Source organism: Macrobrachium nipponense, chromosome 2, assembly GCF_015104395.2.
Source record: "Macrobrachium nipponense isolate FS-2020 chromosome 2, ASM1510439v2, whole genome shotgun sequence".
Lineage (NCBI taxonomy): Eukaryota > Metazoa > Arthropoda > Malacostraca > Decapoda > Palaemonidae > Macrobrachium > Macrobrachium nipponense.
This window is the reverse complement of record NC_087201.1, coordinates 95,457,874-95,479,101: the sequence shown is the minus strand read 5'-3', so window position 1 is coordinate 95,479,101 and position 21,228 is coordinate 95,457,874. Positions and strand designations below refer to the sequence as shown.

General features: G+C 42.8%; 1 protein-coding gene across 4 annotated transcripts in view; it reads left to right on the top strand.

Moving 5' to 3' along the window:
• The window catches only part of LOC135220800 (uncharacterized), a 324,318-nt gene that overhangs the window by 115,345 nt on the left and 187,745 nt on the right, over window positions 1-21,228 (top strand). Inside the window, exons 2-4 of one of the 4 annotated variants that reach the window (XM_064258307.1) lie at window positions 5,255-5,366; window positions 5,558-5,665; window positions 19,478-20,614. In XM_064258307.1, coding sequence (XP_064114377.1) covers window positions 5,319-5,366; window positions 5,558-5,665; window positions 19,478-20,614 — 1,293 coding nt within the window. In that variant the 5' untranslated portion in view covers window positions 5,255-5,318. Of the gene's footprint in view, window positions 1-5,254; window positions 5,367-5,557; window positions 5,666-19,474; window positions 20,615-21,228 lie in introns of all 4 variants that reach the window. The other 3 variants (XM_064258306.1, XM_064258309.1, XM_064258308.1) reach the window with 3 other exon arrangements.

The window sequence follows — 21,228 nt, the reverse complement described above, 5'->3', positions numbered from 1 at the left end:
CTATCTATGTCCTTTCTTAGTGTTGGTGACCAAAACTCTACTGCATATTCAAGATGAGGTCTAACTATTGATGTGTAGAGCTGCAGCACCATATCCTTGATTCTGTATCTGAACTGCCTCTTTATGTATCCCACTAGTTTCTGTGCTTTCTTTTCAGCCTTTATGCACTGTTTTATGGATTTTAAGTCCTTGGTTATAATGACTCCAAGAGAGAGAGAAATTATGTGAAGTTAGTCAGCAACAGCAACTGCTCCCACTCCTGCACATTACTTGACATATTTGACAGCTCGGGACCTCAGCGTAGTACCTGGATCTAAAAAGAAAGATGTGGGGTGGAATGGATTCTCCTTCATTCTTACATAATTTTGTAATTTATAAACTTAAATGTTACTAATTCCCTAGAGTATCTTCTTTAATTAATTGATCTTATTGCTGTTGACATTAGTATTAATATTTGAAAATTAGTATAAACTTATTAATACATTAGTAATCAATATTAATATTTGAAAATTGATACCATATATTTCCGTGTATAAGATGACCTTTAGATAAGACGAGGTCAAAGATCAAAATATACATTACTTTAAAAGAGAGAAAGAGGGGGAGAGAGAGAGAGAATTATTATCTATATTATGAGATATGTATCATTAAATATTATTAAACTTATTAATACAGTAGTAATCAATATTAATATTTGAAAATTGATACCGTATATTTCCGTGTATAAGATGACCTTTAGATAAGATGAGGTCAAAGATCACGGCAAATTTTCATGAATTTGTCTCATATCTGCAGTATAGGATGACTTCTAAATTACAAAACAGAAATTTTTAAAATTTTTTTTAGAAAAGTGATTATATTTGTAAAAATTTTAACTACAACTATATTTATGATAATAACTTAAATAAAGGTTGTTTTGCTTGTTGTATCCAATAACAATATAGTTTGGTGGAAAGTATGCACATAATACTTCATTGTATAAGCATGAGGTGCGATTTCTCCAGTTCCGAATGCCACTTCCACCTGGCTGTTATTCGTTTTATTCAGCCTCGGCTGTAACCTGCATCTATAATATACTAGTATTCTTTCTTGAGATCTCCGCTGTATGAGGGATGAACAAAAATGTATTTTATTTGTACACATGGAAGCCACTATTGAGAATCGGCAGGGTTCAACAACTTGACAATTTAAACAGAGCTCATAATAAATGCTCGATAGTTAAGGTAAATGACGTCAGTAATCAACTGTTTCTCAGTTTGGTTGTTTATGTCAATACATGTTGAGAGAGAGAGAGAGAGAGAGAGAGAGTTAAAATAATCAGCTGATCGCATCTTACCGATATCACTGCCTCTAGTTGCCGAATGGAACGTAATTCAGAGATACATTCCTTTTGTAAAATATCAAAGTTGGGTTTAACAAAGCTTATTCTATATCCTATTTATCATACAGACGTTGCCTAAAAGGGAAACCATTGTTTTGTTTACCTTTCGTCACCATTCTCAAACAACCGCTAATAACAGTACAATAATGAACAATAATTATCGTACATAGACTGAACTGTTTTAAACAATTACAAACAGCTTTGCATGCTCCCTCTCTTGTTGTCTGCTGGGTTTTTGTTATAAAAGCATGGAGAACGTGAAAATAGAAAGTGTCATAAAATTATTTAAAAAATGCTGTGGATGGTGCCGAAGATGATTTGTATGATATCAATGACAAAGCCGAAGTCGATTCACCAGAACTAGACTGGAATCCCTATGATAGTGGCACATGTGGTCAATCTTGTGATATGTATTAGAAACTTTTAATGAAAAATTAATATTGATAACCTAAATGTTACTACTACCATAATTACACTACCATTGAAATTTCTTAAAGGTTACTGAAAGATGAAGGTTGTTGTGAGTGCAACTGTAACTTGATGTTTATATTTTCTCAGCTGGGATCGCATAGATAAAAGTGTTTCTCATTGGTTTGGAATTATTCCTCAAATAGGGTATTTCTTATGAAGATATGTCGATATTATGTAAAGTAAAAATGGTTTTATTGATTTTATTATCAGTATATTTCACAATGTGAAGCTTCATTTACGTTGGTGGTTAGGCTATAACACTGAGGCCTAAGGCTAGCCTATTGATACACATCTTAGAATTCAAGGTTTGATTTTTTGAATTGTAGTATAAGATGTTCCCCAATTTTTATGGGTGAATTTTAGGATTTAAAGGTCGTCTTATACGCAGAAATATACGGTAAATAATTTTTTTTTTTAACATCACTATGGTAGTTGCATATGTTAACAAGCTGTGGTGACTTTTGTCATTGATGTATGAGTGGGCAGTGGCACACTCAGTGATGCTGTCACCAAGTACATTCCGGGACCTTTGACTTTGGCAGCTGACAAGTACATTCTGGGACCATCGAATTGGGTTGCAGACAAGCCCAGATGCTAGAGCCTGGTGGTGGTAGGGACAAAGCCCCTACACCAAGACATTGTGGAGAGATTTTCTTAGTTATGGGGAGTCCCAGCCATGATGTCGCCCATAGGGCGGTAGTAACATCAGTCACCGTATGCATTACTGAAGTTTCTTTGCTGTGTCACTGCGGCCCCTAGCTGCAGCTCCTTTCATTCATTTTACCGTGCCTACATTCATATTCTCTATCTTCCGTCTAACTTTTCACCCTTTAGTAATAATTGTTTTGTAGTGCAGCTGTGAGCTTTTCCTCCTGTTACACCTTTCAAACATGTTTACTCTCAATTTTCCTTTAACCCTGAATGATGTGATATGTCTCAGTGCTTGGCCTTTGGCCTAACTCTTATATTCCCTCCTATCCAGCCATGCTCTCTCTGTAACCAGTATAACAGAAGTTACTGGAATACAGCTCATATGTGCTGGACAGTGGGTTGTAATGAAGGACGTTTTTCCAGCAGCCAGGGGACATTTTCAAGGCTGATTTCTTCCTCTCTGTCTTTGTCTGATTTGTTAGGTGATCAACAGGCTCTGATCATCCTGAATGGTTCTCGGACTGGTTAGCTCTGTTTTACAAGAGATTCCTGCATGGCATAGCCTTCTGTACCAGCCAAATGTTGGAGGTATTATTAGGCAGTGGAGGTGATGGCACTTCACACCTGAAGACTAGCCAGTATCTCCTGCAAGTGAGAGGGATGTTTCTTGGTGCCTGACAAATTGTCTGGGTATTGGTGGAATATTCAGCAGCTGTATACCATGGGAAATAACTGTCTTCTGTAGTTGGTGTAGTTGACAAGTTATCTCTCAATTCAGAACTTCTATTTAGCAGTTAGTGGACTTTCTCACCATTCTTCTTCACCATGAGAAGCTTCTCTAAGTCTTGGTCATTAAGGGCAATACTAGAGCTTTCCTTAAAGGCAATAGATCTCTCATTCCCACAAGGGATCTTTATACTTCTGAGAAATTTTGACAGTCACCCACCCCAGGAACTCGGGGATCCCCAAGTGGGTTTCGATTTTCATCTTAAAGAGCTAGCTGATACGCTATGAGCTGTGAGAGAGGGTGGTCAAAGAGAGTTCTGACTAAGACTGTTTTATCTTTAATTATCCTAGCTTTGGCGAAGAAAGTAGGTGAGCTTCATGGGCTTCAATGCTAAGCACTCAAGGGGAAGAGGATCTGTTGTGCTTGAGTTGGTTCCAGAATTGGTAACTGAAACTCAGAATCTGTAGGTCCCTGATTCTGGGTTTGAGTCTGTTTCATTCCCCTCTTGGAGAACTTTGTAGGTATGATTGGAATGAGACTACTTCGTATGATTATAATGCTGTGGTACTACCCTAAGAGAACTCAGCATCTCAGACATGAGTGTTGATGCCTGTTTGCTAGTATACAAGCAGTCCCTGGGTTATGGTGGGGTTCCATTCCAGTGGCCTGCTGTAAGTTGGAAATTGTCGTAACTTGAAAACTATGAAAAATTTATAGCACTGGCAAATTACAGTGCTGAGTACAGTGTCATTAATGTGCCTAATTTTTTTATGTACATATTTGAAAAAGCACTGTAAATACGGATTCGCTGTAGGCTGAGGCAGCCGTAACCCTGGGACTGCCTACCGATTTTTCCAAGGAAGAGGTTTCCAAGAGCACATCCTCTTTCAAGCTTCGTCAGACAGCAATGGTCTTGCTCTTTATCTGACAAGATAAACAGAATTCAGAACAGGCGAGAGATTACAAAATTAGGGGCATTCCAGAATCTGTTGGTTCAGCACATAATATGGCAGGCATATGGTTGCACTAGACCACATTTATCTTATATTATCTTCAGAACTTGCCTATAAGTCTTTGGACATGCTTTTCCTTGGATCTTGAATACAATCTATGTGGTTATCTGGCTCCTTTAGAGGATGCTTACATCTCGTCCAATGTGTTTGGTATTAGGGGGAGAGAAGGGGTGTAAGTGACCGGCCTCCTCGACTCTCTCTTTGCCCTCTTTGCCTTCTCTCTTTTTAGACAAGGGGTCAAGCAGCAAGCCATCATGTGTATCTTGTTCTTTATCTTTCGTAGATGGTTTGGATGCATATCCCCCTTCTCTTTAGAGAATTGGAGAGAGGGATGGACAAAAAACTATCCTATTAAGTCTTATTACTAAGTTGTGTTGTCTCCAACACTAGGGTTTTACCAAGCCTTTTGTCAAAGTAATGATGCAACTCATTACTTTAAGCCCAGAAGTCTAGCAGTTGCAACATTTCATATGTCTAACAAGCTAGAGGTGCATGTGGGATTACTTCCACAACTCTTCCAGACTGGTTCAGAGATTTACTCTGACTCCACCCTCCAATTAGTAAGTCTCCTATGTAATGACCGAAGGTTTGTGTTTGTGTAGAAACAAATAGCAAATTTCCAAAGTATGTACAGTGGACCTCTGTATTCATGCTCATTACATTCGCAGACTCGTGTATTCGCGGATTTCTCTATGAAACATATCTACTCATTATTTGTGGAAAATTCATAATTTTTTATGAGAAATATCCACAAATTACTGTATTTTCTTATCATTTTCATGATTAAATATACTTAATGTGTGTGATAAAACTTTAAAAAAGCCAGGTACTATAAACTTTTTTAGTGAGCTTTTCTCGAATTGGAACTAACAAAATAGGTAGTTTTAAGCATTTTTATAGGGGATCTAATTATTCATGGATTCCAGTTATTTGGGGGGGGCGGGGGGTCTGGTACACATCCCTTGCAAATACAGGGGATCCACTGTAATTTGTATTTTTCCCAACATACAGGCCTGAAAGTCTTTACAGCCCACCTCAGCCACCCCTCATTCTGAAACCTGGTCCAAAAGGCAAAATGGAGTGCAGGCCAAGAAGTGGGCAAGGCTTCCCACCCCAACCTTTGGTATGTACCAACCTTGTCTGAAAGTTGAATGACCATTTCAGCACACATTCTGAAGCTGAATCCTATGTAAAGACCTTCAGGTTTGTACGTTAAGGAAAAATACAAATGGCTTTCAGGATTTGCAATTTTTGTATATTTGTAAGTAGAATATTTAATTTTCACTAGAGAATTGAATATCTTTCTCTTTTCAGACTGATCCAAAGTGGCATAAATTGCTGGGAGGAAACTTGCAACAAAGTAAAATTCCTCCTCAGATTCTGCTTTCCTTAAATTTGCACCCAGTTAATCCAGATGATACGGTAAGGGCTCTTAAGATGTAGAGTGATGGTGTACCTGTAATTATTTGTTTACCAGTAGATTAGCTATCTCTTTCCATTCCATGTAGGCTTAAACTAATTTTTTTCAACTGTCCTCTCAAGCCTTGCTTCACATTCCCCTGATTAACAGAAAGTTCTGTTACATTATGTTTCTCCACCTCCCTCTTCCTCATTTCCCCCTCTTATATTTCAAATTTTCTGTTGAAAAAATGGGAACTGGTATTTGTTCTGAAAATAATCAAATGTAAGAAAGTTATGAAATTCTCATCTTAACTGGTAATATGATAGCTATTGTTCATATTAAAAACATAAGTCCAACTATGGAGATTCAAAAAAATGTCCTTACACCAAGGAGTAGTCAGGCCAACTGTAATGCAACTGAGTAGTATAAGTTAGTTTTTCTAATTAAAGGTAACAGTTGTAAGTCAATATATGTAAACATAACACCACCTCTGTTACTTGAATTTCCTCCTCTTTGTGTTTTATGTAAAGTACCTGTTAGCACATGTTCTGTCAAACAGTATTCTGTATAACATTATAAATCATAAGGCATAGAAAGAAGAATATAGCAAATTTAAAAGCCCACATTTTACAGTGAATCCACATAGACCTAAATCTTCCTTCAGTGTAGGGTTTGCTGTAATATGATCTAATGAAACAAGCAAGTTTTTCCTGACCCAATAGTACATTTGTTTTCACTTCAGGATTTTTTGCAATATGGTCAACAGTTAAGTTTAGTAAAAATATGCTTTGACAAATTTTTTTATTTTATTTGTTAGAAAATTTTCAAAATAATTACTGGAAAAATCCCCCCCTATTCAGTAAATTCAGTTTTCATTTTGTGAAACTGGTATAAACCTTGAAATATGTTGAGTCCCTGCACATTTAGGCATTAAAGGAAATGAAGGTGCTGAGAAAGCAGGCACAGCTGTAATCTCTATGAATAGATAAAATATACATGTTCTTGTCAGTAATTTACCTCTAAAAACCATCATCTTCAGGAAATGACAGGTATTTAGAATAAAGATGCTTACAGCCACAAATTAAAACATTCTTTGACCCAAGGGTATTTTATGAATAACTTTCACAACCGGTCCTTGGATGCTGAAAACACACACACACACACACACACACACACACACACACACACACACACACACACACACACACACACACTTGCAGTCAAACATATCTTTAGTGATGTCCATTTTTCACCAACAAAGTACAATAGTATATGAAAGAAGTAAATTCTCAAAGAAATTTTGTCTGTCTTTAGCATTATGAGTTTATTCAATTACATATGTTATATAACAGGTTTTGACTTAAGAAAAACCTATTTGTTCATACACGAACAAACTTTCGGTCTTAACAATAGGATCATTTTTAGCGCCCAGCTGGATCCGGTAAAAAGCAGATGAAAGCAAGGAATCTTGTGATATCTGGCAACACATGCATAGCTTGGGTGAGGATTAGTCAAGGACGACGCCTCTACGCCAGTCTTTCTTTTGACCGCCTGGGCGAGAGTCATGTTGACCTCTCTTGGCCTTTTTCCGGTTCATTGCCCGTTTCGTATGTGTTTAGTGTGTGTGTGTGTTTGGCTGATATTATGGCTTCTTCTGCTCCTTCTCGGAGTCAGCGTATGTGCCCTGGAGTTCCTGGTTTTCCGTGTTCTCGTTTTCTGGCTTCGGCAGTGACTGACCCTTACATAATGTGCAGTAGGTGTTGTTCAAATTTTTGTACTATCACGAATCCTTGCATGGAATGCTGGGCATGGCCTAAAGGAGCATTGGAGGTCGTATTATGGCAAGAGAGAACATTGGAGGGTTGCGACTCTTCCTACTTGGGAAGGTTTTTTGCCTCTTCCTGATGCTTCATCTCCTGTTCCTACTTGGGAAGGTTTTTTGCTTCATCTCCTGCAGTAATCAACCCCCATAGTAGCGTTGTCCCTGCGTCTCCTTCCTTTTCCTCCATTGATTCATCGATGGAAGTATCAGGAGGCCACCAGGCTAATGTTTGTAATGTAGCCCCTTCTTCCTTGGGAATTTATTTGTTTCCCGAGAAGGGTGAGGGTTTTTCATCAATCTCTTCTCTTCCAGAGTCGGAGACGTCCAAAATGGCGGCGATTCGAAAGACGCTCGGGCTAGGGGGTCCCCCGTCCTTGGAGGGGTTGCTAGTGCATTTTGTGGAGGCTCGCACCCCCCCTCCCTGGTCTGGCCAGGCCATCCCCCCCCCCCTCCCGGCCTCGTCTTCGTGGGGAGCAGAAGTAGGCCATTTTGTATTGCTCCGCCAATGTCTGATGCTGCTGCTTCGAGTCGGAGTGAAGCTGTGGCGTCAGCCCCGTTGATGATGCCACGGGATCCGTTTTCGTATATTCCTCCGCCAGTGGTGTCTGATTCTCCCTCGCACCGAGGGGAAGCTGCGACGTCACTCCCATCGATGGTGTCTCTCCCAGTCGTCTCCTCTGATCCGCCTCCTCTGATCTGTCTTTCTCAGCCCAGTTTGCTACATCTCCCTTCCTTGTCATCGGAGCCTTCTCTGGCACATCAGTCTGAGGTCATATGCCAGGCAGTGCTTCAGAGGTTGGACTCTGTATTGGATGTGATGTTGGCTGCCTTATCGGTTGTGAGGACTGGTAGGAAACGTGTTGCTTTGTCCCCTCCTCCTGAGAAGAGTGCGCATAAGAAACCAGTGCTGTCTTCCTCTCCCTCTTCCCCCTCTACGCCCCGTCGACGTATCAAGTGTTGGAAGGCTAAGGACTTTGCCCTTCCTTCGCCTTCGAGGGAGGAACAATGCGGATGTGTTCCCAAAAGCGCTGTTGTTACGGGCAGTGTTAGTGCTCCTTCCTGTGTGCGATCTGCAGGGGATGCTTCGTCCTCTGCCTTGAATCTCGGGCAACCCCCCCTCCGGTCCATGCACATTGCTAGCGTGTTGCAACCTCCCCTGCCCGTGTACATTATGTAAGTGCTCCTTCTCCAAGGCCTATTTGTCGCTGTAAGGATCTCAAGGTGCCTGTCAATAGGTCGAAGGTAGTGAGTGAGGAGTTGGTGCAGCAGGAGTGTTTGCCTGCCTCTCTCACTGGTTCTTCCAAGAGTTTGACTCAAGGGGATTCTCCTTTGATCTCGAGTGTTCGGGTTTCCCCCCCATCTCATGTACGTATGTCCGCCACGCCCGTGACCATTCATGGACATTTTGAGTCACCTGTTGAGGTAAGTGATGTTCCTAGTGTTATAGTAGGTTCGTCTCGGAAGCCGAGGCATGGACCCAGCCCAGACAGGTTAGTTGGGGTTTCGGGCAATTTGGCTGCTAACCCTTCCGTTAATTTTGGTGGGGAAGGTGCCTTAGAGGAGCCTACACATCCTTCTTGTTGTTGGTCTCCATTGCTGGAGCAGGAGGAGGGAGACACGCAAGAGTTTTTGTCTTCCTTTTCGGAAGTTGGTGATCTTATTCGTGGGTTTAACAATTTGGAAAGTAGGACTCAGGCTCAGTCATCTTACACTCCTCCTTGCTTGGAAGCCTTGGTGGGAGCTACTCAGGACCCCAAATCATCTCTTCACCTTCCTTTGTCAGGGCACGTTCAGTTGGTCTTGCAGAAGGCTAACGCCTCTGTTTCGGACCAGGACAGTTTGCTTCACTTTAGGGGCTCTACCAAACTACTACCCCCGCCTCTCATGAGACATAGGAAGTATTATGCTACGAGCTCTGCTTTTTTGTCGTCATACCATCTTAAATTTGACGTCATTCGCCTGAAGCCGGGATTGACTTTGGAACAGGTGAGGTCGGTGGCTCCGTCCTTGTCTCCGCAAGATGCCTCAGCATTGGAATCTACGGCAACCTCCATGTTGCAGACGGTTTCTTGGTTGGACTTCTGGTCTGTGGTTATTGCCAAGATAGCTTCCGACAGGTCCCCGGAAGGGTTGGTGAGTGCCTCCTCGCTTGCCAGTCTGTTGCATTCCGGAGGCAAGGCATTTTCATATTTGGCTCACCTCCGTGCTAATTTATGGGCTAATCTTCTGATTAGAAGGGATGCGGCTTTGTCTAGGATGGAGAGATCGCTCGACACCGAGTCCTTGCTGGCATTGAGGAACGGAGATCTGTTGGAGTCCCAGTATTTGTTTCCTCGGACAGAGCTCGAGAATGCGATAGATCGGCACCGGGCTGACACCAAATACAGACTGGTGCACCAAGCCGTCTCAAAGTCGGAGTCTCTTCCTCGGAGATGTCCAGCTCCTCCTCCTCCCCCTGTCCAGCAGCAGTCAAGGAGATCGTCGCCTGTAGGCGGTTGAGGACCTTGAGTTCGGCAGGGCCTTCCCGTTCGACACAGCCTAAGTCAGAAGATCAACGCCCTTTTGCTCTCGTTCCTTTAAGCCAAGAAGGGGGCCCGAGGGGCAGAGGTAAAGGGGCCGTCAGTAGTTTAGGCGCCTCTCCCTCTCCTGCACCATGGGTGGGGGGTTGCTGGCGGGCCATTTGGCCAAGTGGCAGAGTTATGGGGCAGAGATGTGGGTGGTAGATGTCCTTTGGGTGGGATACCTACTGCCATTCGACTTCTCTCCTCCTCTGTTGGACAAGCTGCAGCTCAGGAAGGCATATCCTCCAGATTCTCTGAAGTTCTTGGCTCTTCAGGAGGAAGTGCAGAAAATGCTGGACAAGAATGCGATAGAGGAAGTAGTGTGTCCGTCCCCGGGGTTTTACAGTCACATCTTCTAGGTGGCCAAGGCGTCAGGAGGATGGAGGCCTGTGATCGACTTATCCACCTTGAATCACTTCATCAGGAAGACACGGTTCAAGATGGAGACCGTGTGCTTGGTGTTGGCAGCTGTGATGGAAGGCGACTTCATGCTGTTGATAGACTTAAGGGACACATACTTCCAAATCCTTGTTCATCCCACGTCCAGGAAGTTCCTTCGCTTCTCTCTTGGGGACAAGGTCTTCGAGTTCAAAGTCTTGTGCTTCAGGCTGACAACAGCCCCTCAAGTGTTCACAATGGTCTTCTTTCTCATGTCAAGTTGGGCCCATGCTCAGGAGATCCGTTTGCTGAGGTACCTCGAAGATTGGTTGGTCTTGGCAGTTTCCAGGGAAAAGCTGGCACAGGACAGGGATCGTCTACTTCTGTTTTGTCTGGAACTGGGCATCGTAGTCAACCAGGAAAAGTTGAACCTCGTACCCCGTCAAAGGATTCCCTACCTGGGTATGGTCATCGATACGACAGTGGCAAAAGTTTTCCCGTCGGATCAGAGATTGGAGAAGTTGCGGCTGGTGGCGCATGACTTCCTGTCGGAACCACATCAGTCAGCTCATCAGTGGCAGGTTCTTCTGGGAGTGTTGTCTTCCTTGGAGTTCAGAGGGTCTCAGGATGACTTGGTAGCCCCTCTGTGACCTCAGGTGGAATGGTTCCCAGATCTGCTGTCGTTGTCAGAGGTTCCGAGGGAGATTCCCCCTTGGCGACATCTCCTGTGTCAGCCCTGTGCGGAATGATTCCACCAGTCAGTAGAATCCCTGTCTCTTGCACAGTTGGAGGCTATCAAGTATCTCCTCTGAGCGAGAGGCTTTTCTCAGAGAACAGCTGGGCATATGTCCAGCAGTCTTAGAAAGTCGACTTCCGCGGTTTACCAAGGCAAATGGGCGATCTACTGTGATTGGTGTCGTGAACAGGGTTTTCCTCCACTCGCGACCTCTATTTAGCGAATAGCAGACTTTTTAACCTTCCTCAGAAACGAAAACGTTTGTCCATTTCTGCCATTAGAGGCTACAGGGTGGCCCTGAGTTTGGTGTTAAGCCTTAAGGGTATCGATGTCTCCTCTTCCTGGGAACTATCCCTGCTGATTAAGGGGTTTGAGCAGTCTAGTTCTCCTAGAGAGCTCAAGCCTCTGACATGGGATGTTTCCTTGGTTCTCAAGAGCTTCACTAAGAGTCCATATGAGCCCTTGCGTCGCTCATCTGACAAGGAACCTGACGCTCAAGACAGTTTTCCTTCTGGCTTTGGCATCTTCCAAGAGGGTAGGAGAGCTCCACAGTCTGAGCTATGAGGTGAAGCACACCAGGTCTTTACATAGGATTCAGCTTCAGAATGTGTGCTGAAATGGTCATTCAACTTTCAGACAAGGTTGGTACATACCAAAGGTTGGGGTGGGAAGCCTTGCCCACTTCTTGGCCTGCACTCCATTTTGCCTTTTGGACCAGGTTTCAGAATGAGGGGTGGCTGAGGTGGGCTGTAAAGACTTTCAGGCCTGTATGTTGGGAAAAATACAAATTACAGTGGATCCCCTGTATTGCAAGGGATGTGTACCAGACCCCCCCCCCCCCCAAAAAAAAAAAAACACAAAAAAAAAAAAAAAAAAAAAAAAAAAAAAAAAAAAAAAAAAAAAACTAGAATCCATGAATACTTAGATCCCCTATAAAAATGCTTAAAACTACCTATTTTGTTAGTTCCAATTTGAGAAAAGCTCACTAAAAAAGTTTATAGTACCTGGTTTTTTAAGTTTTATCACATTAAGTATATTTAATCATGAAAATGATAAGAAAATACAGTAATTTGTGGATATTTCTCATAAAAAATAGTGAATTTTCCACAAAAAATGAGTAGATATGGTTCATAGAGAAATCCACTAATAGTAATAAGACTTGATAGGATAGTTTTTTGTCCATCCCTCTCTCCAATTATCTAGAGAGAAGGGGGATATGCATCCAAACATCTACGAAAGATAAAGGACAAGATACACATGATGGCTTGCTGCTTGACCCCTTGTCTAAAAAGAGAGAAGGCAAAGAGGGCAAAGAGAGAGTCGAGGAGGCCGGTCACTTACACCCCTTCTCTCCCCCTAATACCAAACACATTGGACGAGATGTAAGCATTCTCTAAAGGAGCCAGATAACCACATAGATTGTATTCAAGATCCAATGAAAAGCATGTCCAAAGACTTATAGGCAAGTTCTGAAGATAATATAAGATAAATGTGGTCTAGTGCAACCATATGCCTGCCCATATTACGTGCTGAACCAACAGGTTCTGGAATGCCCCTAATTTTGTATTCTCTCGCCTGTCCTGAATTCTGTTTATCTTGTCAGATAAAGAGCAAGCCCATTGCTGTCTGACGAAGCTTGAAAGAGGATGTGCTCTTGGAAACCTCTTCCTTGGAAAAATCGGTAGGCAGTCCCAGGGTTACGGCTGCCTCAGCCTACAGCAAATCCGTATTTACAGTGCTTTTTCAGATATGTACATAAAAAAATTAGGCACATTAATGACACTGTACTCAGCACTGTAACTTGCCAGTGCTATAAATTTTTCTTAGTTTTCAGGTTACGACAATTTCCGACTTACAGCAGGCCACTGGAATGGAACCCCACCATAACCCAGGGACTGCTTGTATACTAGCAAAGCGGCATCAACACTCATGTCTGAGATGCTGAGTTCTCTTAGGGTAGTACCACAGCATTATAACCATACGAAGTAGAGTCTCATTCCGTTCATACCTACAAAGTTCTCCAAGAGGGGAATGAAACAGACTCAAACCCAGAATCAGGGACCTACAGATTCTGAGTTTCAGTTACCAATTCTGGAACCAACTCAAGCACAACAGATCCCCTTCCCCTTGAGTGCTTAGCATTGAAGCCCATGAAGCTCACCTACTTTCTTCGCCAAAGCTAGGATAATTAAAGATAAAACAGTCTTAGTCAGAACTCTCTTTGACCACCCTCTCTCACAGCTCATAGCGTATCAGCTAGCTCTTTAAGATGAAAATCGAAACCCACTTGGGGATCCCCGAGTTCCTGGGGTGGGTGACTGTCAAAATTTCTCAGAAGTATAAAGATCCCTTGTGGGAATGAGAGATCTATTGCCTTTAAGGAAAGCTCTAGTATTGCCCTTAATGACCAAGACTTAGAGAAGCTTCTCATGGTGAAGAAGAATGGTGAGAAAGTCCACTAACTGCTAAATAGAAGTTCTGAATTGAGAGATACCTTGTCAACTACACCAACTACAGCTTGCCCCTCTCCCTGGTACTTCCAGGAGTTCGACTCCGACGGATTCTCATTCTATCTCGAGTGTTTGGGATTCCTCTCCAATACATGTTCGTAAGTCTGCCACACCATGCCCGTACACGGCCATGTTAGAGAGTCATCTGTTGGGAGATTGTGTAGTTTTGTCCCGTCTTGTGGTTGGACGCTTTAGATAAGCCTGCACACCCTTCTCGTCGTCAGTCTCCATTTCCAGAGCAGGAGGAGGGAGACATGCAAGAGTTTTTGTCATCCTTTACAGATGTTGATCTCATTCTTGGATTCAATAATTTGGAGAGTAGGACTCAGGCTGGTCATCTTTCATGCCTTCCTGCTTGGAAGCCTTGCTGGGAGCTACGCAGGATCCCAAGTCATCGTTTCAACTTCCCTTGTTAGGACACGTCCAGTCAGTCTTGCATAAGGTTAACGCCTCTGTTTCAGGTCAGGACGGTTCGTTTCGCTCTAGGGGCTCTGCCAAGCTGCTACCCCCGCCTCTCACGAGGCATAGAAAGTACTATTCTACGAACTCTGCATTTTTGATGTCGTGTCATCTTAACCCGGACTTCATTGGTCTGAAGCTGGGATTGACTTTAGAGCAGGTGAAGTCGGTGGCTCCGACCTTGTCTCCACAGGATGCCTAAGTGTTGTAGCCTACGGCAGCGTCCATGTTACAGACAGTTTCTTGGCTGGACTTTTAGTCAACAGTCATTGCCAAGATAGCTTCTGATAGGTCCCCTGAAGGGTTGGTTAGTGCTTCCTCTCTTTCTAGTTTGTTGCAGTCCGGAGGCAAGATGATTTCGTATATGGCTCACCTGTGTTGATTTATGGGCTAACCTTCTGATTAGAAGAGATGCAGCTTTATCCAGGAAGGAAAGATCAGTTGACCCTGAGTCTTTGCTGACATTGAGGACTAGAGATCTTTGGAATCACAATTTCTGTTCCCTCGGACCGAGCTGGAGGATGTGATAGACCGGCGCCAGCTGACACCAAGGACAGATTAGTGCACCAGGCTGTGTCTAAGTCAGAGTCTCATCCTCAGAAATGTCCAGCTTCTCCTCACCCTCCCCCTGCCCAGCAACAGTCACGAAGATCATCTCCTGGTAGGCCGTCAAGTAGTTCAGTTTTGGCAGGACCTCCTTGTATGTCCCAGCCTAGGTCAGAGGACCAACCTTCCCTTTCGCTACCGTTCCTTTAAGCCGAGAAGGGGCCCGAGGGGCAGAGGTAAAGAGGGTTGTTGGTAGGTTATGCGCCTCTCCCTCTCCTGTGCCACGGGGGTTGTGGGGGAGGGTTGCCTGGCGGGCCATTGGGCCAAGTGGCAGAGTTATGGGGCGGAGAAGTGGATGGTAAATGTCCATCGGATGGGGTATCTACTGCCATTTGACTTCTTTCCCCCTCTCTCAGACAAGCCGTTGCTCAGGAGGGTGTATCCTCTAGATTCTCTGAGTTCTTGGCTCTTTGGGTGCTACAGTCACATCTTCGTGATGCCAAAGTAATCGGGAGGTTGGAGACCTGTGATCGACTTGTCCACCTTGAATCACCTCATCAGGAAGACAAGGTTCAAGATGGAGACCTGAAATTCAGTGTTGGCAGCTGTGAGGGAAGGCAACTTCATGCTGTCGATAGATTTGAGGGACACTTACTTCCAGATCCCTATTCTTCCGACGTCCAGGAAGTTCCTTTGCTTCTCTCCCGGAGACAAGGTAAAGTTTCTCTTAGGTTCCTTATGCAATGATTCTCCCCTATATCATTGTACATTGCTCAGTGTCTGAGTGGTTAGATATCAATGTATCCAGCTTCTCATGGGCTTCGGTCCCTCTCCGGGGTAGGCTTCCAGCCGGTTTAGGATGTCTTATACCTCCTTCCAAGTATAAGTCAATCCTATTAAGACTGAAGGTTTGTTCGCATATGAAAAGATGACAAATTTTCTAAGACAATCTGTATTTTTCATAGCTACAAACCTGAGGTCTTCACTTTGTACTGCCCACCTCTAGCCACCCCTGTGTATTGCTAAGACATCCTGAGTTGGGAAAGACATGCGGTGGCGTGGGTGTGGTTCTTGACCATTCTTCACCCGATATACGCCCGCATCGCCAGATTTCACAAGATTCCTTGCTTTCATCTGCGATTTAACCGGATCCAGCTTCATTCATCTGAAGCCAGGATTGACTTTGGAGCAGGTGAAGTCGATGGCTCCATCCTTGTCTCCACAGGATTCCTCAGCGTTTGAGCCTACAGCAGCCTCCATGTTGCAGACAGTTTCTTGGCTGAACTTCTAATCAAGAGTCATTGCCAAGATAGCTTCTGACAGGTCCCCAGAAGGGTTGGTGAGTGCTTCCTATCTTTCCAGTTTGTTGCAGTCCGGAGGCAAGGCGTTTTCATATATGGCTCACCTGTGTTGATTTATGGGCTAACCTTCTCCTGATTAGAAGAGACGCAGCTTTATCCAGGATGGAAAGATCAGTTGACCCTGAGTCTTTGCTGACATTGAGGAATGGAGATCTTTTGGAATCACAATTTCTGTTGTCTCGCACCGATCTGGAGGATGCGATAGACCGGCGCCAGCTGACACCAAGGACAGATTAGTGAACCAGGCTGTGTCTAAGTCAGAGTCTCATCCTCGGAGATGTCCAGCTTCTCCTCCCCCTCCCCCTGCCCAGCAGCAGTCACGAAGATCGTCTCCTGGTAGGCCGTCAAGTAGTTCAGTTTCGGCAGGGCCTCCCTGTTTGGTCCAGCCTAGGTCAGAGGACCAACATCCCTTTCGCTCCCGTTCCTTTAAGCCGAGAAGGGGCCCGAGGGGCAGAGGTAAAGAGGGTCGTTGGTAGGTTATGCGCCTCTCCCTCTCCTGTGCACTGGGGGGAGGGGGGGGGGGGGTTGCCTGGCGGGCTATTGGGCCAAGTGGCAGAGTTATAGGGCAGAGAGGTGGATGGTAAATGTCTTTCAGATGGGGTATCTACTGCCATTTGACTTCTCTCGCCCTCTCTCAGACAAGCCGTTGCTCAGGAGGGTGTATCCTCTAGATTCCCTGAAGTTCGTGGCTCTCCGGGAGGAAGTGCAAAAGATGCTGGACAAGGATACGATAAAGGAAGTGGTGCATCCGTCTCCAGGGTTTTACAGTCACATCATCTTGGTGCCCAAGTAATCGGGAGGTTGGATACCTGTGATCTACTTATCCACCTTGAAATGCCTTATCAGGAAAAAAGGTTCAAGATGGAGACCTCAAATTCAGTATTGGTAGTTGTGAGGGAAGACGACTACATGCTGTCAATAGATTTGAGGGACTTACTACCAGATCCCTTTTCATCCGACGTCCAGGAAGTTCCTTCGCTTCTCTCTCGGAGACAAGGTAAAGTTTCTCTTAGGTTCCTTATGCAATGATTCTCCCATATATCATTGTATGTCGCTCAGTGTCTGGGTGGTCAGATATCAATGTATCTAGCTTCACACGGGCTTAGGTCCCACTCTGGAAGTTATTTCTTCTGGAGCTGGACTGGTGGGTAGGCCTCCAGCCGGTTTAGGATGTCTTATACCTCCTTCAAAGTATAAGTCTATCCTATTGTTAAGACTGAAGGTTTGTTCGCTTATGAAAAAATGACACATTTTCTAAGACAATTTGTATTTTTCATAGCTACAAACCTGAGGTCTTAACATTGTACTGCCCACCTCTAGCCACCCCTGTGTCTGGCTAAGACATCCTGAGTTGGGAAAGACTGGCGCGGTGGCGTGGGTGTGTGGTCCTTGACCACTCTTCACCCGATATATGCACGCATTGCCAGATTTCACAAGATTTCTTGCTTTCATCTGCGATTTAACCGAATCCAGCTAGCCTCTAGAAATTATCCTATTGTTAAGACCGAAGGTTTGTAGCTATGAAAAATACAAATTGTCTTGGAAAATTTGTCATATTTATGGGGTCATGACGCCAATTTTTAGTTATCGACACCATAAGGTATCAACAAGAGTTATGGTACCATAACATTTACCTAACATAGGTGCCATTAACCGAAACTCCACGCCATAAATCGCCAAGTTTCTGTTAATGGCGGTTTTCGGTTATCAGCACTCCACCATCTCTTGTTCTGAGCTCCCACGAGCGCCCACCAGTCCCAAGCTCATAGCTCAGCTGACGCACAGTGCTTCTGGCCCCAGCTACAGCTCTGACACCAGATCGTTCTCAGACTATTCAAAATACTCAACAGCTCTGTGGGAGAATAGGGAGGTCTCTATCCTTTTGGAATTTTCAGAGAACCATCCTTTGCATAAAGCGATATGAGGCACTCTCAGAATTAGGAAAGCAGTTTGCCTTCCAAGTAAAGCTAAGGACATCAGAGTAACCTCTACCCCTTTAGTTTATACATTGTTTATGCCTCTTATATCCTTTCTACCTTCAAACTAGTGGGAATGTAATTGTTCTTCATTTCTCAATGATTTTATGGAAGTTAAAAGAGTGCTTGGAGCATTTCTAGTGGCTGGCATGGCATAGTAGTGGAAGGAAGCAATGGAATTTTTCTTATTATCTCTTCACCTTGCTTTAAGGTGTTGAGTTTTGCAGAGCCAGGGGGTGCAATGCACCTGAAGCACCCACCACCCTCAGTGGATGGGTTGTGGTTTTATCCCAGTGAAGGTGACAATAGTGTGTAGTGGTCCAGCATTCGGACATGGACCTTTGCTGTAAAGCTCCACTTACATAGTAGGTGACACTTGGCTATACCGCCATACCACTACAGGTTAAGATGAGCACCAGTCGGAGGCAGTATCCCAGTAGTTCTTTTAACTGATAAGAAAAGGACAAGCATTGTATTCACTACTAGCAACTTTTCTATTTCAATTTATTACATATAACTTAATATTTTGGTGTACCATATGTCTATGTCTCCCACCTCTTATCATGTGCGAATCAGCTATATAATTACTTTGTAATTTACTTATAGTATAAAAATTACATTTTATAAGAATATTTTACATATACTTACCAAGTGGTTACAGAATTGAAGCCCTCACTCCTCCCTGCTGACGCACATGAGGCATGAACAAACTGAGCTCTCTGCTTGTATTTGTTCCTGTTCTCCCACTTGTGGGCAGAACTGGTCAACCTACATAATGGCTTGAGATGTTATTTGTGAAATTTAGAATTCAAGTGGAACTTGAAGCTTTTTAATTACTTGATAAGTATATATAAAATATTTTATTAATAAAAATGTCATTTTATAAGATATGAGATTATTAAATTAGTCTGGCTTTACCTCTTGTAAATTTGGTACTTGAAAGGTAAATCATTATGTATACAGTATATTACATTATCGTATAATTTTTCTTAATTTTCTCCTGTCCTTTTCTTTTGCTTTTCCTTTGGTTTCTTAACAGCCTTTTAATTATTTTATTTAATTACTTATAAGCAACATATTTACTTTTTATTTGCATTCATTAACATGCTACATATCTCATAAAATGGAATGTGGTTTTGTGTTCCTGATGAATTCTGTAATACAACAAATGAGGCAATAGTTGTTGGAAAATTTGTCATTGTATGGTTTGGTACTCCATCATCACTGTCATTCTTTATCATTGTAAGGTTTAGTCTTTAATGTTTTAAATCAAATGTTCATAAAAATTGTGTAGATTTTCAAAAGAGGTTTATCATAAAATTATATAGGGATTATTATAAAATGTAGTTTACATATTATGCTTTAACAGCTTTTGAGTACTTTTAAATACATGTGAACTGTTATAGTATTATAGGACTGGTATTTGAAGGTTTTGTGAAGTCATTAATGTACCTTGAATTACATTGTATTTGTACTTCAGCAGGTAAAAGCTGATTCACCAAGGATGTTGCATAATGGTAACATGCATGGTGGACAATACACTTTGAGCTCTGTCAGCAGTGCTGTTAATAATCACATCTCACAACACAATGGAACATCTCATGTTTACCAGGTTCCAAATATGAACTCACATGTCTCCTTATCACATCAAGATGCCTTTCCAGTGGGTGATTTTGCTGCTTCCAGTAAGCTTGGAGCACTTCTCTCAGACCGATCATCCCAGATGCTCATTTCTTCTTCTCAGAAAGATGCTTTCCAAACACTCTCTTTAGATGCAGAAAATAGAAACAAGTTAGGCACAGGATCTTCAAAATGTTTTGAGGATGAATTTTCTCGATCTCAGCACATGGACTTGGAAGAAGAGGAGGCAGGTGACCTGTGCAACATTGAGTCTGTTTATACCGAAGAAAATTTAGATGGAGATCTGACTTCAAGTGAAATTATCTGTGATGCACAGGAAGCTAGGGCAAAAAGATATGAAACAGTGTCTTCAGACAGTGTTAAGGATCATGATTTCACAAAGTGTAATGGCAGGGTTGAGCTTAGAAATAATAAAAGTAAATCAGTGCCAACTTCCCCTGTGGAAATAGTAAGAAGTTTATTAGATGGTGTAACTAATGGAGGGGAGAGACTGAATAAGGGTGAAACTAAACTTAAACAGAAAGAAAATTTTGATGATGACATTGACATATACTCTGGACTGGATGATGAGGGTCTTGATAGCGGATTCCAGTCTAAGGTTAGTGGTAAAGCTCGAGAAGTTTGGCCTACAACACAGCCAATGTATCATAGTAGTGGGGAAGGTGAAAAACACATAACTTGCCCTTCTAGTGACCCGAAACCTGCAAAGAAGAAGCAGTTTGAAAACAGAAGGCTTTCTGACCCTTTGAGTAGTGCATTGCCTGGAAGTAAACAGAATTTCATCCCTCTAAGAAGTAAAGGAGGACTTCAAGCTAGTGTTCAGACACCTGCAGGCCGGCACGTTGGTGGTCACTCTGATCATCTTGTACCCCATCTGGACCATGATGGGGGCTTTATTCAGATTGGGCCTGTGGGTGACCCAGAGGAAGAAACTTTTGAGTTTGCAGTTACAATTGTGTTTGCGAAGAACTTGGATCAGGTTAGTACTGAAGCAATTGTGTATCAATGTTCTTAGCATGTGTTCATTCTTCAGTAGGTTTTGTTGACTTAACCCTTAATGGACGGATTGATCCTCAGGAGTAGTAATAACAGGTTTGGGGTGGTTGACGGATTGATCGTGTAGATAAACAATACTGCATGCTATCGATTTGGAATCAGGTGGGAAAGAGGTGCCAATACTTTACAGCCCATAAATTCACTTATGGTAACTTTTACACTAACTAAGATCAGGAGGGGGTGCGTCTCAGGACTTCAGTAGTGCTTGTGACTTGAATGGAGAATTTTCTGCGTCCCTCTCTCATTTGATGTCGTTTTGTAAATTTGCTTGTAAATATACCAAGGGGTTGCTGTTGTTTTTTGTTCTTGTCTTTTACAATAGTATGTCAGTTATAAATGTATTTAAAAAGAAAATTGCAAAGAAATATAAAAAATTTGTAAAAGTAAAAAAAAAAGTTACTGAATATTTTTCAACAAGTATGCTAAGAATTTGTTACTGCTTTTATTTCTAATCTTTTGATATTGTGTGGTAATTAGAATTAAAAAAAAAAGTTATTAGAAAAAACATACATACGTATTGGTAAAATTTACGATTGT